At 25.7% G+C, this 17,969-nt stretch overlaps 2 protein-coding genes across 2 annotated transcripts; both read left to right on the forward strand.

Moving 5' to 3' along the window:
- Positions 1 to 2,085: 2,085 nt before the first annotated feature.
- Positions 2,086 to 7,305, forward strand: LOC135123199 (putative inorganic phosphate cotransporter). The gene is made up of 4 exons (XM_064047691.1): positions 2,086 to 2,106; positions 6,468 to 6,789; positions 6,835 to 7,076; positions 7,133 to 7,305. Exons 1-4 carry the CDS (start codon positions 2,086 to 2,088, stop codon positions 7,286 to 7,288), a joined length of 741 nt encoding a protein of 246 aa, XP_063903761.1. The 3' UTR covers positions 7,289 to 7,305.
- Positions 7,306 to 7,445: 140 nt separating this feature from the next.
- LOC135123200 (putative inorganic phosphate cotransporter) lies at positions 7,446 to 14,551 on the forward strand. The gene is made up of 4 exons (XM_064047692.1): positions 7,446 to 7,466; positions 13,778 to 14,057; positions 14,103 to 14,344; positions 14,396 to 14,551. The coding sequence occupies exons 1-4, from the start codon at positions 7,446 to 7,448 to the stop codon at positions 14,549 to 14,551; spliced, it is 699 nt and encodes a 232-aa protein (XP_063903762.1).
- The last annotated feature ends 3,418 nt before the right edge of the window (positions 14,552 to 17,969 follow it).

The raw sequence follows: 17,969 nt of genomic DNA on the forward strand, positions 1-17,969 counted from the left end.
TCTTCAACTTTTCGATTTTTCAATGTTTAAATGCTTTAGTTTTGGGATTTTTCAATTTATCGATATTTCAGTTTTGAGATTTTTCAAAATTTCGATTTTCTAAATTTTAGACTTTTTTTATATTTTTCTACTTTTTAAAATTTAGATATTTCGATTTCTAGATTTTTTAGTTCTTTGATTTTTTGTCAATTTATCTAATTTTTAAATTTTTCAATTCTTTGATGTGTCATTCTTTTGATTTTTCGACTTCTCTGTTTTTGATTTAAAATTTTTTTATTTTAAATATTTTTAATTTTTCGAGTTTTCGATTTGTAAATTTTTCAATATATTAGTTTTGGGATTTTTCAGTTTATTTTATTTCAGTTTTGGAATTTTTCAATAGTTCGAATTTTTTAAATATTATATTTTTCTATTTTAAATTATTCGCCTTTCAAAATTATAAATTTTTAGATTTATAGATTTGTTGATTTTTCAAGTTTTCGATTTCTCAAGTTTTAGATATTTCAATTTCTCGTATTTTTAAATTTTAGGTTTTTCCATTTTTTGATGTTTCGATTGCCCGAGGCTTTTTGATATTTTAGTTTTTTGATTTTTCAATTTTTCAAATTTTGGCGTTCCTAAGTTTTATATTTTTCTATTTCTCGATTAATCGAATAATCGATTTTCCGATTTTTTACTTTTTCAATTCTCGACTTTTCGGTGTTCGATTTGTCAACTCTCGATTTCTCAGGTTATCAATTTTTTAATTTTTCGATGATCCAATTTTTCATTTTCTCGATTTCTCAGGTTTGATTTCCCGTTTTTCGAGTTTTTAAATTCTCAATTTCTCGATTTCTCAATTTTTGAATGTTTTAGTTTGGGCCTTTTCAATTTTTCCATATTTCAGTTTTAGGATCTTTTAGTTTTATAATTCTTCAATTTCTCAGCTTTTCAGTTCTTCAATTTCTCGATTTTCAGTTTTTCGATTTTTCAATGTTCCGATTTTTCATTTTTTTTATACCTAATTCAATTTTTATAATTCAAAGTTTTTAAATTTTTTATTTTTTGGGGATTTTTCGATTTCACGATTAATCAATTTTTTATTATTTATTTAATTTCTCAATTTTTCGACTTTTCAATTCATCGATTTTTTTTTTAAATTAAATAATAAAATAATGAAATAACTTCGGCTTTTCAATGTTTTTTTAGATTTGAAAGTTCTTTTATTTGTCAATTGTTCTAATTTTTTATTTTACATTTTTCAATTTTTTGATGTGTCGATCTTTGGATTTTTCAATTTTTGATATTTAAATTTTGTTAGGTACTTACTAGTTAAATTTCAATTTTCCGATTTCTCGGTTTTCCGATCTTTCAACTTTTCGATTTCTTGTTTTTGTGATGTACCAGTTTTTTGATTTCTTAAATTTTACATCTTTCCATTTTTCAGTTTTTTGATTTTTCGATTTATCAATTTTCCGATATTTCAGTTTTAGGATTTTTCGATATTTCCAATTTTTAAATTTTAGATTCTTCAATCCTTTGACGTATCAATTTTTCTGTTTCGATTTTTAATTTTTTTTAAATTTTGAAATTTTGACAACTCAGTTTGGGGATTTTTCAATTTCTCGATTGTCATTTTTCGGATTTTTCGCTGTTTTAATTAAAATTTAAAAAACTTACATTTTTCGATGTTCCAATTTTTCTATTTTTCGAGTTCTGAGGTTTGATTTTTTAATTTTTCGAGTTTTAAAATTTTCAATTTCGAATTTCTTTAATTTTAGACATTCAATAGAAATTTTTCGACTTTTTAAAATTTAGATTTTCCGATTCCTAGATTTTTCAGTTCTTGAATTTTTTTGTCAACTTTTTTAATTTTCAAATTTTAGATTTTTCAATTCTTTTCATTTTTTGACTTAAAAACGTTGCAGGTAGTAGCCCCGTACTTGAAAATAGTTTTTTATTAAAATCTTTTTTATTGTTATAAATAAACAAAATTCGACGTTTTTCTTTTCTGAAGACTCCATTTATGTTGGAACCATAAGGGTAATACGTGACTGCTAACCAAAATTTTTTTGATCATTACCACTACAATAATGGTGTGTGATTATGACTCCTTTTATACCTTTGGTATCCAGATTTTTGGGAAAAAATCAAAATTGTACAACAATTTTTTGATTTCTCAATTTTCCGATATTTGAGTTTGGGATTTTACAATTTTTTTTGTTCTTCATTTTGTCGAATTTTAAATTTTTCAATTTTTGGCGTTTCTAAGATTTCGATTTCTCTGTTTCTCGATTAACCAAATTTTCGATTCATCAATTTTTTTAATGTTTCAGTTATGGGATTTTTCAGTTTTTCTACTAGATTTATAGATTTCTCAAATTTTCGATATTTTAGTTTTTCCATTAAAAAAAAAATGATTTGCTGACTTTTATGTTTTTCGATTTTTTTGTCAATTTTTCCGATTTATAAATTTTAATTTTTCCATTTTTTGATGATTCGATTTCTCTTTCTTTTTGGCCTTCTCAGTTTTATATTTTTCAGTTTTTTGATTTTTAAAATTTCTGATAGTTCGGTTTGCAATTTTTGAATTTTTCAGTTTTTGGATTTTTCAATGTTTTGATTCTTCAATTTTTCGATTTATCAATTTTTGGCGTTCCCAAGTTTTCGATTTTCCCAATTTTCGAGTTTCGACTTTTCGATGTTTGATTTCTCTCTACTCCACTCTCTTTCAGTTTTTCAATTCTTCAATTTTCGATGTTCCAATTTTTTAATTTTTCGATTTTTCGGCTCTTCTATTTATCAATTTTTCAGTCTTGGAATTTTTCAATTTTTCGATTTATCAGTTTTTTGATATTTCACATTTGGGATTTTGCATAGTTACGATTTTTACATTTTTTAAATTTTAGATTTTTCGATTTCTAGATTTTTCTGTTCTTCGATTTTTCGATTAGTCAATTTTTCAAATTTTTAATTTTTGGATTTTTCAATTATTTGATGTGTTGATTTTTCGACTTATGAGTCTCTGGTTTTTTCATTTTTTCATTTTTAAAATTTTTTAAGTTCAGTTTTTCGGTTTATAGTTTTTGAATTTTTCAGTTTTTCGATTTTCAATTTTTCAGTTTGTCGGTTTTTCTATAGTTCGACTTTTCGGCTTTTCAGTTATTCAATTTTTCGATTTTTCAATTTTTTGAATATTCATTTTGAGGGTTTTTCAATTTCAAGTTTTATATTTTTCTATTGTTTCTCGATGTTCCCATTTTTCAATTTTTCGATTTCTCAGGTTTGATTTTCCAATTTTTCTAGTTTTCAAATTTGCAATTTTTTGATTTCTCAACTTTTGAATGTTTTAGTTTTGGGCATTTTCAAGTTTTTCATATTTCAGTTTTGAGATTTTTTAATTTTTCAATTTTTCAATTTTTCGGTTACTCAATTTTTCAATTTCTCGATTTTCAATTTTTTGATTTCTCAATTTTCCGATATTTCAGTTTTGCGATTTTTCAATTATTTTTATTCTTCAATTTTTGTGATTTTAAATTTTAGATTTTTCAAATTTTGGTGTCCCTAGGTTTTCGATTTATCTATTAATTGATTTTTCGACTTTTCAATTCATCGATTTTTTCCCATTTCTCAATTTCCCGATTTTTCAGTTTTTCAATTTTTCGATATTCCAATTTTTCAATTTCTGAAAAGCTTGATTTTTTAATTTTTCGAGCTGTAAATTTTCCATTTTTCGACTTCTCGATCTATCAATTTTTCAATGTCTTAATTTTTCATTTTTTCGGCTTTTCAATTTTTCAAGTACTAAATTTGAGAATTTTTTAATTTCTCGATGTCTCATTTTTTTAATTTTTCAGTTTTTCAACTTTCCGAATTTACAATTTATTATTTATACTTCGATTTTACGATTTTTAAATATTTAGATATTTCAATTTTTAAAATGTTTCGACATTTCGATTTTCCGATTTCTCAATTTTCAACATTTCAATTTTGAGAATTTTTCAACTTGTGGATTTTTTAAAGTTTTAATTTTTCGGTTTTTAATTTTTCTATTTTTCAGCTTTTTATTTTTGCGATTCTTCAGTTTTCCGATTTTTAAAATTTTCGTTTTTTGAATCTTTCAAACTTTGATGTTCCTTAGTTTTATATTTTTCTATTTTTCGATTAATCGATTGTTCGACTTTAAAATTCATCGATTTTTTATTTTCCTATTTCTCAACTTTTTGATGTTCGATTTCTCTACTTCTCGATTTCTCGATTTCTCAGTTTTTCAATTTTTCAATGTTTTAGTTTTGGGATTTTTCAGTTTCGTTCGACTTCTCGGTTTATTTTTTTTTTATTTATTTTTATTTATTTTTTTAACTTTTTTTTCGATTTTTCATCAATGTTTTAGTTTTGGGATTCTTCGGTTTATCGATATTTCAGTTTTGGGATTTTTCAATATTTCGATTTTTTAACTTTTAGAGTTTTCGATTTTAAATTTTTCGACTTTTTAAATTCGATTTCTAGAGTTTTCCATTTTTCCAGTTTTTTATTTGTCAATTTTTCTCATTTTTCAATTTTTTTGATTTTAAATTTTTTTAATTTTTCGAGTTTTCGATTTGTAAATTTTTCAATATTTTAGTTTTGGGATTTTTCACTTTACTTTATTTCAGTTTTGTAATTTTTCCATATTTCGAATTTTTTAAATTTTATACTTTTCTATTTTAAATTTTTCGATTTATAGATTTCTTAATTTTTCATGTTTTCGATTTCTCAATTTTTCAACATTTCAATTTTGGGAATTTTTCAACTTACGTTTTTTTTCAGGTTTTAGATATTTTAATTTCTCGTATTTTTAAATTTTAGTTTTTTCCACTTTTTGATGTTTCGATTGCCCGACCTTTCCGTTTTTAATTTTTCAATTTTTCAGTTTTTCGATTTTTCATTTCTTCAGTTTTTCGAATTGTCAATTTTTCGGCTTTTCGATATTTCAGTTCTTTGATTTTTCAATTTTTCGATTTTTTAAAATTCTCGATTTTTCAATTTTTGCAAATTTTGGCGTTTTTTATTTTTCCAATTCTCGACTTTTCGGTGTTCGATTTCTCGACTCTCGATTTCTCAGTTTATCAATTTTTTAATTTTTCAATGATCCAATTTTTCATTTTCTCGATTTCTCAGGTTTGATTTCCAGTTTTTCGAGTTTTTAAATTCTCTATTTTTCGATTTCTCAATTTTTGAATGTTTTAGTTTTGGGCTTTTTCAATTTTTCCATATTTCGGTTTTGGAATTTTTTAGTTTTATGATTCTTCAATTTCTCAGTTTTTCAGTTCTTCAATTTCTCGATTTTCAGTTTTTCGATTTCTCAATGTTCTTATTTTTAATTTTTTTATTCTTCAATTTTTCTAATTTAAAAGTTTTCTATTTTTAATTTTTTGGCGTCCTTAAGTTTTCGATTTCACGATTAATCAATTTTTTATTATTTATTTAATTTCTCAATTTTTCGACTTTTCAATTCATCGATTTTTTTAAATAATTAAATAATAAAATAAAGAAATAATTTCGGCTTTTCAATGTTTTAGATTTGGGATTTTTTAATTTTTCAGTTCTTTTTATTTGTCAATTGTTCTAATTTTTTATTTTAAATTTTTCAATTTTTTGATGTGTCCATCTTTGGATTTTTTGACTTCTTGGTTTTTTGGATTTTTCAATTTTTGATATTTAAATTTTGTTAGGTACTTACTAGTTAAAGTTCAATTTTCCGATTTCTCGGTTTTTCGATCTTCCAATTTTTCGATTTTCCAATTTTTCGATTTCTCGTTTTTGTGATGTACCAATTTTTTGATTTCTTAAATTTTACATCTTTCGATTTTTCAGTTTGTCGATTATATTCGATTTCTCGATATTTCGATGTTTCAGTTTTTTGATTTTTCGATTTATCAATTTTCCGATCTTTCAGTTTTAGGATTTTTCGATATTTCCAATTTTTAAATTTTAGATTCTTCAATCCTTTGACGTATCATCCTTTTGAATTTTGACTTCTCAGTTTTAGATTTTTCTACTTTTTAGTTTTTTGATTTTCCAATTTTTCTGTTTCGATTTTTTAATTTTTTTTAATTTTTGAAATTTTGACAACTCAGTTTGGGGATTTTTCAATTTCTCGATTGTCATTTTTCGGATTTTTCGCTGTTTTAATTAAACTTAAAAAAAATACATTTTTCGATGATCCAATTTTTCTATTTTTCGAGTTCTGAGGTTTGATTTTTTAATTTTTCGAGTTTTAAAATTTTCAATTTTTCAACTTTTCGATTTCTCAATTTTTAAATGTTTTAATTTTGGGATCTTTCACTTTATCTGATTTCATTTTTGGAATTTTTCAATATTTCGAATTTCTTTAATTTTAGACATTCAATAGAAATTTTTCGACTTTTTAAAATTTAGATTTTCCGATTCCTAGATTTTTCAGTTCTTGAATTTTTTTGTCAACTTTTTTAATTTTCAAATTTTAGATTTTTCAATTCTTTTCATCTTTTGACTTAAAAACGTTGCAGGCAGTAGCCCCGTACTTGAAAATACTCACATCGATACCCTTCTGGGCTGTTTGTGCCGCTCAGTTCGGAAACCTGTGGGGTTTGAACCTCATCCTCACCTACACTCCGAAGTACCTCTCCGAAACGATAGGTTTCAACTTGAAGGAGTCTGCCGGATTGGCTTCCCTTCCCTATCTCGCCAGAATGACCGCCAGCGGGATGTTCGGTATCCTGGGGGACTGGATGCTGAAAAAAGAAATCATGTCGGTGACTCGCCTAAGAAAGTTCTTCATAATTTTCTGTGAGTGTTGATTTGTTTATCTTTATGTTTATTTTTTTATTTCAGCCCACTTTATTCCCGCCGCTTGTCTGTTCATGATTCGCGTCGCTGGGTGTAACCAAGTCGGAGTCGTCGCTCTTCTCATTCTGTGCCAGTTCTTCAATGGCGCTGTTGTGGTCAGTCACTTTATAAACCCGCAAGATTTGGCGCCCAATTTTGCGGGGTCGGTTTTTGGAGTGATGAACTTCATCGGGATGACAACCGGGATTTTCGTGCCAAAAATCACAGGGGCTATAACTACGCATTATGTAAGAGACCGTTCTTCTCGGCTGAGATTCTTTGTAGTAGTTGTTTTTTTTTTTAGAATAAGAATCTTGCGGGGGCTACTATTATTTACACAATTGGGGGGAGCGTCTACTTCTGCGGCGGGCTCCTTTTCATCATTTTTGGAACGGCTAAAACTCAGCCTTGGAATGAAATAAAAGAAACGGAGCCAGAGCCAAATCAAGGGAACAAATAAAATGCGTTTTTATTAAAGTCTGTTTTATTGTTATAAATAAACAAAATTCGACGTCTTTCTTTTCTGAAGACTCCATTTATGTTGGAACATAAGGGTAATACGTGACTGCTAACCAAAATTTTTCTTATGATTCCCACTACAGTAATGGTGTGTGATTATGACTCCTTTTTTACCTTTGGTATCCAGATTTTTGGGAAAAAATCAAAATTGTACAACAATTTTTTGATTTCTCAATTTTCCGATATTTGAGTTTTGTGATTTTACAATTTTTTTTGTTCTTCATTTTGTTGAATTTTAAAGTTTTCAATTTTTGGCGTTTCTAAGATTTCGATTTCCCTGTTTCTCGATTAACCAAATTTTCGATTAATCAATTTTTTCAATGTTTCAGTTATGGGATTTTTCAGTGTTTCTACTAGATTTATAGATTTCTCAAATTTTCCATATTTTAGTTTTTCCATTTAAAAAAAAATTGATTTGCTGACTTTTATGTTTTTCGATTTTTTTGTCAATTTTTCCGATTTATAAATTTTAATTTTTCAGTTTTTTGATTTTTAAAATTTCTGATAGTTCGGTTTGCAATTTTTCAATTTTTCCGTTTTTGGATTTTTCAATGTTTTGATTCTTCAATTTTTCGATTTATCAATTTTTGGCGTTCCAAAGTTTTCGATTTTCCCATTTTTCGATTTTTCGATATTTAAAATTTTTGATTTTTCGGTTTTTACTTCTTCAATTTTTAATTTTTTCGATTTTTTGACTTTTCGATTGTTCAATTTCTCCATTTTTCAATTTCAGCTTTCGATTTTCCCAATTTTCAAGTTTCGACTTCTCGATGTTTGATTTCTCTCTACTCGACTCTCTCTTTCAGTTTTTCAATTCTTCAATTTTCGATGTTCCAATTTTTTAATTTTCGATTTTTCGGCTCTTCCATTTATCAATTTTTCAGTCTTGGAATTTTTCAATTTTTCGATATATCAGTTTTTTGATATTTCACATTTGGGATTTTGCATAATTTCGGTTTTTCAAATTTTAGATTTTTGGATTTAAAATTTTTCAATATTTTAATTTTTTCGTTTTTTAAATTTTAGATTTTTCGATTTCTAGATTTTTCTGTTATTCGATTCTTCTATTAGTCAATTTTTCCAATTTTTAATTATTTAATGTGTCGATCTGTTGATTTCTCGACTTCTGGGTTTCTGGTTTTCCCATTTTTTCATTTTTAAAATTTTTCAAGTTTCAGTTCTTCGGTTTATAATTTTTGAATTTTTCAATTGTTCGATTTTCAATTTTTCAGTTTGTCGGTTTTCTATAATTCGACTATTCGACTTTTCAGTTATTCAATTTTTCGGTTTTTCAATTTTTTGAGTATTGATTTTGAGGGTTTTTCAAGTTCTCGATTTTTCAAGTTTTCTATTTTCCAGAGAAAGATCAGGTTTTCGATTTTTAAAAGTTTTGATTTTTCGGTTTTTAATTTTCCCAATTTTTCAATTTTCCAATTTTTAAAATTTTTGTGTACCAATTTTTCAAATTTTGGCATTCTTACGTTTTTCATTTTTCTATTTCTCGGTTAATCGATTTCTCGACTTCTCGATTCTTCAGTTATTCAATTTTTCGAGTTTTTAAATTCGCGATGTTTGGATTTCTCAGTTTTTGAATGTTTCAGTTTTGGGCTTTTTGGATTTTTCCATATTTAAGTTTTGGGATTTTTTAGTTTTTGATTCTTCAATTTTTCGATTTTTCAATTTCTTAATTTTCCGATATTTCAGTTTTGTGATTTTTCATTTTCGTGATTCATCAATTTTTCAATTTTTAAAATGTTTGTGTTTCAATTTTTCAAAATTTGGTTTCGTAAGTTTTCTATTTTTCTATTTCTGGATTAATCGATTTTTCGATTTTTCAGTTCATCGATTTTTTATTTTCTCATTTCTCGACTTTTGGATGTTCGATTTCTCGACTTCTCAATTTCACGATTTTTCAGTTTTTTTAAGTTTTTAATTTTTCGAAGTTCCTATTTTTCAATTTTTCGATTTCTCAGGTTTGATTTTGCAATTTTCCTAGTTTTTAAATTTGCAATTTTTCGATTTCTCAAATTTTGAATGTTTTAGTTTTGAGCATTTTCAAGTTTTTCATATTTCAGTTTTGAGATTTTTTAATTTTCGAGTTTTCAATTTTTCGGTTACTCAATTTTTCAATTTCTGGATTTTCAATTTTTTGATTTCTCAATTTTCTGATATTTCAGTTTTGCGATTTTTCGATTATTTATTTTTATTCTTCAATTTTTGTGATTCTAAATTTTAGATTTTTCAATTTTTGGTGTCCCTAGGTTTTCGATTTTTCGATTAATTGATTTTTCGACTTTTCAATTAATCGATTTTTTGATTTTCCCATTTCTCAATTTCCCGATTTTTCAGTTTTTCAAATTTTCAATTTTTCGATGTTCCAATTTTTCAATTTCTGAAAACCTTGATTTTTAAAATTTTTTGAGTTTTAAATTTTCCATTTTTAGACTTTTCGATCTATCGATTTTTCAATGTTTTAATTTTTCATTTTTTCGATTTTCAATTTTTCAACTTCTCCGTTTTATATTATTCGACTTTTCGGCTTTTCAGTTCTTTAATTTTTCGACTTTTCAACTTTTCGAGTACCGCATTTGAGAATTTTTCGATTTCTCGATTTTTCATTTTTTTGATTTTTCAGTTTTTCAACTTCCCGAATTTACAATTTATTATTTATGCTTCGATTTTCCGATTTTTAAATATTTAGATATTTCAATTTTTAAAATGTTTCGGCATTTCGATTTTTCGATTTCTCAATTTTACATTTCAATTTTGAGAACTTTTCAAACTTTAATTTTTACTTTTTTCAGCTTTTTATTTTTGCGATTCTTCAGTTTTCCGATTTTTAAAATTTTCGTTTTTTCAATTTTTCAAACTTTGGCGTTCCCTAGTTTTTTCTATTTTTCCATTAATCGACTTTAAAATTCATCGATTTTAAACTTTTTGAGGTTCGATTTCTCGATTTCTCAGTTTTTCAATTTTTCTATTTCTGAGGTTTGATTTTTTAAATTTTCGAGTTTTCAAATTTTCCATTTTTCGACTTCTCGATTTTTCAATTTTTAAATGCTTTAGTTTTGAGATTTTTCAGTTTATCGATATCTCAGTTTTGAGATTTTACAATATTTCGATTTTCTAAATTTTAGACTTTTCGATTTTATATTTTTCGACTTTTTAGAATTTAGATGTTTCGATTTCTAGATTTTTTAGTTCTTTGATTTTTTATTTTTTCATTTTTCTAATTTTTAAATTTTCCAATTCTTTGATGTGTCACTCTTTTGATTTTTCGACTTCTCGGTTTATAGATTTTAATTTTTTTTTATTTAAAATTTTTTAACTTTTCTTTCGGTTTTTCAATTTTTCGATTTCTCGATTTTTTCATGTTTCGATTTGTCTCTCGACATTTCAACTTCTTGATTAAATGTTTTCGATTTTTCGATTTCTGGGCTTTTCAATTATCCAATTTTTCGATATTTCGATTATTTAATTTTTTTATTTTTCAAATTTTCAGAATTCAGTTTGGGGAGTTTTTAATTTCTGGATTTCTTGTTTTTCTGATTTTTCACTTTTTGGGTTTTTCAGTTTTTCGATTTCTTAAATTTTACGTTTTTCGATGTTACAATTTTTCAATTTTTCTATTTTTCAATTCCTGTGGTTTAATTTTATAATTTTTCGAGTTTTTAAATTTTTCATTTTTCAACTTTTCGATTTCTCAATTGTTCAACGTTTTAGTTTTGAGATTTTTCGGTTTATCGACATTTCAGTTTTGGGATTTTTCAATTTTTCGATTTTTTTAATTTTAGAGTTTTCGATATTAAATTTTTCGAGTTTTTAAATTTAAAATTTGTCGATTTCTAGAGTTTTCCGCTCTTCCAGTTTTTTATTTGTCAATTTTTCTCATTTTTCAATCTGTGAAGTGTCATTTTTTTGATTTTTCGACTTCTCTGTTTTAGATTTTAAATTTTTTTAATTTTTCGAGTTTTCAATTTGTAAATTTTTCAATGTTTTAGTTTTGGGATTTTTCAGTTTATCTTATTTCAGTTTTGTAATTTTTCAATATTTCGATTTTTTAAAATTTTATACTTTTCTATTTTAAATTTTTCGACTTTTTAAACTATAAATTTTTCGATTTACAGATTTCTTGATTTTTCACGTTTAGATTTCTCAATTTTTCGACATTTCAATTTTGGGAATTTTTCAACTTACGTTTTTTTTTCAAGTTTTAGATATTTTAATTTCTCGTATTTTTAAATTTTAGGTTTTTCCATTTTTTGATGTTTCGATTGCCCGATCTTTCGGTTTTTAGTTTTTCAATTTTTTAATTTTTCGATGATCCAATTTTTCATTTTCTCGATTTCTCAGGTCTGATTTTCAGTTTTTCAAGTTTTTAAATTAATTTTTTCAGTTTTGGGGTCTTTTTAGTTTTCTAATTCTTCAATTTCTCAGTTTTTCAGTTCTTCAATTTCTCGATTTTCAGTTTTTCGATTTCTCAATGTTCCAATTTTTCATTTTTTTTATTCTTCAATTTTTCTAATTTAAAGTTTTTTTATTTTTTATTTTTTGGCGTCCTTAAGTTTTCGATTTCACGATTAATCAATTTTTTATTATTTATTTAATTTCTCAATTTTTCGACTTTTCAATTCATCGACATTTTTTAAATAATTAAATAATAAAATAAAGAAATAATTTCGGCTTTTCATGTTTTAGATTTGGGATTTTTTAATTTTTCAGTTCTTTTTATTTGTCAATTGTTCTAATTTTTATTTTAAATTTTTCAATGATTTGATGTGTCGATCTTTGGATTTTTCGACTTCTTGGCTTTTTGGATTTTTCAATTTTTGATATTTAAATTTAGAGACTTACTAGTCAAATTTTAATTTTCCGATTTCTCGGTTTTTCGATCTTTCAACTTTTCGATTTTCCAATTTTTCAATTTCTCGTTTTTGTGATGTACCAATTTTTTTATTTTTCAGTTTGTCGATTATATTAGATTTTTCGATATTTCGATGTTTTAGTTTTTTGATTTTTTGATTTATCAATTTTCCGATATTTCAGTTTTAGGATTTTTCAATATTTTCAATTTTTAGATTCTTCAATCCTTCGACGTATCATCCTTTAGAATTTTGACTTCACAGTTTTGGATTTTAATTTTTTTTTTTAATTTTTGATTTTACATTTTTGAATTTTTTCATGTTTCGATTTCTCTGTTTCAATTTTTGATTTCACGGTTTTTCGATTTTTCGACTTTTCAGCTTTTCGATTTTCCAATTTTTCTATTTTTCGATTTCCGAGGTTTGATTTTGTAATTTTTCGATTTCTCAATTTTTCAATGTTTTAGTTTTGGGATCTTTCAGTTTATCTCTGATTTCAGTTTTGTAATTTTTCAATATTTCGGATTTTTTTAATTTTAGACTTTTCAATAGAAATTTTTCGACGTTTTAAAATTTATATTTTTCGATTCCTAGATTTTTCAGTTCTTGAATTTTTTTGTAAACTTTTCTAATTTTCAAATTTTAGATTTTTCAATTCAATGATGTCACTCTTTTCATTTTTCGACTTTTCGATTTCTAAAATTTGAATTTTAATTTTTCGAGTTTTTAACTTTTTCATATTTCGACTTTTCGGTTTCTCAATTTTTCAATGTTTCAATTTTCGGATTTTTCAGTTTATCTTATTTTATATTTGAAAGTTTTCAATATTTCTAATTTTTTAAATTTTGGACTTTTGGATTTAAAATTTTTCTACTTTTCAAATTTTAGATTTTTCGATTTCTAGATTTTTCAGTTCTTCGACTCTAATCTGTCGATTTTTCTAATTTTAAAATTTTTGATTTTTCAATTCTTTGATGTGTCATTCTTTTGATTTTTCGACTTCTCGCTTTTAGATTTTTCATTTTTTTGATTTTAAAATTTTTGATTTTACATTTTTGTATTTTTTCATGTTTCGATTTCTCTCTGTGTTTCAGTTTCTTGATTTCAAGTTTTTTTGATTTTCCAATTTTTCTGTTTTGATTTTTTAAATTTTTTATTTTTCAAATTTTGAGAACTCAGTTTGGGGATTTTTCAATTTCTCGATTGTCATTTTTCCGATTTTTCACTTTTTTAATTAAAATTAAAAAAATTTTACCTTTTTCGATGTTCCAATTTTTCTGTTTTTCTATTTTTCGATTTCCGAGGTTTGATTTTGTAATTTTTCGATTTCTCAATTTTTCAATGTTTTAGTTTTGGGATCTTTCAGTTTATCTGATTTCATTTTTGGAATTTGTCAATATTTCGAATTTCTTTAATTTTAGACATTCAATAGAAATTTTTCGACTTTTTAAAATTTTGATTTTCCGATTCCTAGATTTTTCAGTTCTTGAATTTTTTTGTCAACTTTTTTAATTTTCAGATTTTAGATTTTTCAATTCTTTTCATTTTTTGACTTAAAAACGTTGCAGGCAGTCGCCCCGTACTTGAAAATACTGACGTCGATACCCTTCTGGGCTGTTTGTGCCGCTCAGTTCGGAAACCTGTGGGGTTTGAACCTCATCCTCACCTACACTCCGAAGTACCTCTCCGAAACGATAGGTTTCAACTTGAAGGAGTCTGCCGGATTGGCTTCCCTTCCCTATCTCGCTAGGATGACCGCCAGCGGGACGTTCGGTATCCTGGGGGACTGGATGCTGAAAAAAGAAATCATGTCGGTGACTCGCCTAAGAAAGTTCTTCATAATTTTCTGTGAGTGTTGATTTGTTTATCTTTATGTTTATTTTTTTATTTCAGCCCACTTTATTCCCGCCGCTTGTCTGTTCATGATTCGCGTCGCTGGGTGTAACCAAGTCGGAGTCGTCGCTCTTCTCATTCTGTGCCAGTTCTTCAATGGCGCTGTTGTGGTCAGTCACTTTATAAACCCGCAAGATTTGGCGCCCAACTTCGCGGGGTCGGTTTTTGGAGTGATGAACTTCATCGGGATGACAACCGGGATTTTCGTGCCAAAAATCACAGGGGCTATAACTACGCATTATGTAAGAGATTTTCTTCTTGGCTGAAATTCTTTGTAGTTGTTTTTTTTTCAGAATAAGAATCTTGCGGGAGCTACTATTATTTACACAATTGGGGGGAGCGTCTACTTCTGCGGCGGGCTCCTTTTCATCATTTTTGGAACGGCTAAAACTCAGCCTTGGAATGAAATAAAAGAAACGGAGCCAGAGCCAAATCAAGGGAACAAATAAAATGCGTTTTTATTAATGTCTGTTTTATTTTTAGAAATAAACAAAATTCGACGTCTTTCTTTTCTGAAGACTCCATTTATGTTGAAACCATAAGGGTTATACGTGACTGCTAACCAAAATTTTTCTGATCATTCCCACTACAATAATGGTGTGTGATTATGACTCCTTTTTTACCTTTGGTATCCAGATTTTTGGGAAAAATTCAAAATTGTACAACAATTTTTTGATTTCTCAATTTTCCGATATTTGAGTTTTGTGATTTTACAATTTTTTTTGTTCCTCATGTTGTCGAATTTTAAATTTCTCAGTTTCTCTGTTTCTCGATTAAACAAATTTTCGGTTTCTCGACTTTTCGGTTCATCAATTTTTTCAATGTTTCAGTTGTGGGATTTTTCAGTTTTTCTATTAGATTTATAGATTTCTCAAATTTTTGGATATTTTAGTTTTTCCATTTCTTAAATTCTAGATTTTCGATTTTTTTATTTGTCAATTTTTCCATTTTTTGATGTCTCGATTTCTTGATCTTTCGTTTTTGCCATTTACACTTTTCAGTTTTTTGATTTTTAAAATTTCTGATAGTTCGGTTTGCAATTTTTCAATTTTTCAGTTTTTGGATTTTTCAATGTTTTGATTCTTCAGTTTTTCGATTTATCAATTTTTGGCGTTCCAAAGTTTCCGATTTTTCCATTTTTCGATTTTTCGATATTTAAAATTTTTGATTTTTCGGTTTTTACTTTTTCAATTTTTAATTTTTTCGATTTTTTGGCTTTTCGATTGTTCAATTTCTCCATTTTTTAATTTCAGCTTTCGATTTTCCCAATTTTCAAGTTTCGACTTCTCGATGTTTGATTTCTCTCTACTCGACTCTCTCTTTCAGTTTTTCAATTCTTCAATTTTCGATGTTCCAATTTTTTAATTTTCGATTTTTCGGCGCTTCCATTTATCAATTTTTCAGTCTCGGAATTTTTCAATTTTTCGATTTATCAGTTTTTTTGATGTTTCACATTTGGGATTTTGCATAATTTCGGTTTTTCATATTTTAGATTTTTCGATTTAAAATTTTTCAATATTTTAATTTTTTCATTTTTTATATTTTAGATTTTTCGATTTCTAGATTTTTCTGTTATTCGATTCTTCTATTAGTCAATTTTTCCAATTTTTAATTATTTAATGTGTCGATCTGTTGATTTCTCGACTTCTGGGTTTCTGGTTTTCCCATTTTTTCATTTTTAAAATTTTTCAAGTTTCAGTTCTTCGGTTTATAATTTTTGAATTTTTCAATTGTTCGATTTTCAATTTTTCAGTTTGTCGGTTTTCTATAATTCGACTTTTCGACTTTTCAGTTATTCAATTTTTCGGTTTTTCAATTTTTTGAGTATTAATTTTGAGGGTTTTTCAAGTTCTCGATTTTTCAAGTTTTCTATTTTCCAGAGAAAGATCAGGTTTTCGATTTTTAAAAGTTTTGATTTTTCGGTTTTTAATTTTTCCAATTTTTCAATTTTCCAATTTTTAAAATTTTTGTGTACCAATTTTTCAAATTTTGGCATTCTTACGTTTTTCATTTTTCTATTTCTCGGTTAATCGATTTCTCGACTTCTCGATTCTTCAGTTATTCAATTTTTCGAGTTTTTAAATTCGCGATGTTTGGATTTCTCAGTTTTTGAATGTTTCAGTTTTGGGCTTTTTGGATTTTTCCATATTTAAGTTTTGGGATTTTTTAGTTTTTGATTCTTCAATTTTTCGATTTCTCAAATTTTGAATGTTTTAGTTTTGAGCATTTTCAAGTTTTTCATATTTCAGTTTTGAGATTTTTTAATTTTCGAGTTTTCAATTTTTCGGTTACTCAATTTTTCAATTTCTGGATTTTCAATTTTTTGATTTCTCAATTTTCCGATATTTCAGTTTTGCGATTTTTCGATTATTTATTTTTATTCTTCAATTTTTGTGATTCTAAATTTTAGATTTTTCAATTTTTGGTGTCCCTAGGTTTTCGATTTTTCGATTAATTGATTTTTCGACTTTTCAATTAATCGATTTTTTGATTTTCCCATTTCTCAATTTCCCGATTTTTCAGTTTTTCAATTTTTCAATTTTTCGATGTTCCAATTTTTCAATTTCTGAAAACCTTGATTTTTAAAATTTTTTGAGTTTTAAATTTTCCATTTTTAGACTTTTCGATGTATCGATTTTTCAATGTTTTAATTTTTCATTTTTTCGATTTTCAATTTTTCAACTTTTCGAGTACCGCATTTGAGAATTTTTCGATTTCTCGATTTTTCATTTTTTTGATTTTTCAGTTTTTCAACTTCCCGAATTTACAATTTATTTATGCTTCGATTTTCCGATTTTTAAATATTTAGATATTTCAATTTTTAAAATGTTTCGGCATTTCGATTTTTCGATTTCTCAATTTTACAACATTTCAATTTTGAGAACTTTTCAAACTTTAATTTTTACGTTTTTCAGCTTTTTATTTTTGCGATTCTTCAGTTTTCCGATTTTTAAAATTTTCGTTTTTTCAATTTTTCAAACTTTGGCGTTCCCTAGTTTTTTCTATTTTTCCATTAATCGACTTTAAAATTCATCGATTTTAAACTTTTTGAGGTTCGATTTCTCGATTTCTCAGTTTTTCAATTTTTCTGTTTCTGAGGTTTGATTTTTTAAATTTTCGAGTTTTCAAATTTTCCATTTTTCGACTTCTCGATTTTTCAATTTTTAAATGCTTTAGTTTTGAGATTTTTCAGTTTATCGATATCTCAGTTTTGAGATTTTACAATATTTCGATTTTCTAAATTTTAGACTTTTCGATTTTATATTTTTCGACTTTTTAGAATTTAGATGTTTCGATTTCTAGATTTTTTAGTTCTTTGATTTTTTATTTGTTCATTTTTCTAATTTTTAAATTTTCCAATTCTTTGATGTGTCACTCTTTTGATTTTTCGACTTCTCGGTTTATAGATTTTTAATTTTTTTTATTTAAAATTTTTTAACTTTTCTTTCGGTTTTTCAATTTTTTGATTTCTCGATTTTTTCATGTTTCGATTTGTCTCTCGACATTTCAACTTCTTGATTAAATGTTTTCGATTTTTCGATTTCTGGGCTTTTTAATTATCCAATTTTTCGATATTTCGATTATTTAATTTTTTTATTTTTCAAATTTTCAGAATTCAGTTTGGGGAGTTTTTAATTTCTGGATTTCTTGTTTTTCTGATTTTTCACTTTTTCGGTTTTTCAGTTTTTCGATTTCTTAAATTTTACGTTTTTCGATGTTACAATTTTTCAATTTTTCTATTTTTCAATTCCTGTGGTTTAATTTTATAATTTTTCGAGTTTTTAAATTTTTCATTTTTCAACTTTTCGATTTCTCAATTGTTTTAGTTTTGAGATTTTTCGGTTTATCGACATTTCAGTTTTGGGA

This window comes from Zophobas morio, unplaced genomic scaffold, assembly GCF_036711695.1.
Source record: "Zophobas morio isolate AGI-343-1 ecotype UQ-CSIRO unplaced genomic scaffold, CSIRO_AGI_Zmor_V1 ptg000006l, whole genome shotgun sequence".
NCBI lineage: Eukaryota > Metazoa > Arthropoda > Insecta > Coleoptera > Tenebrionidae > Zophobas > Zophobas morio.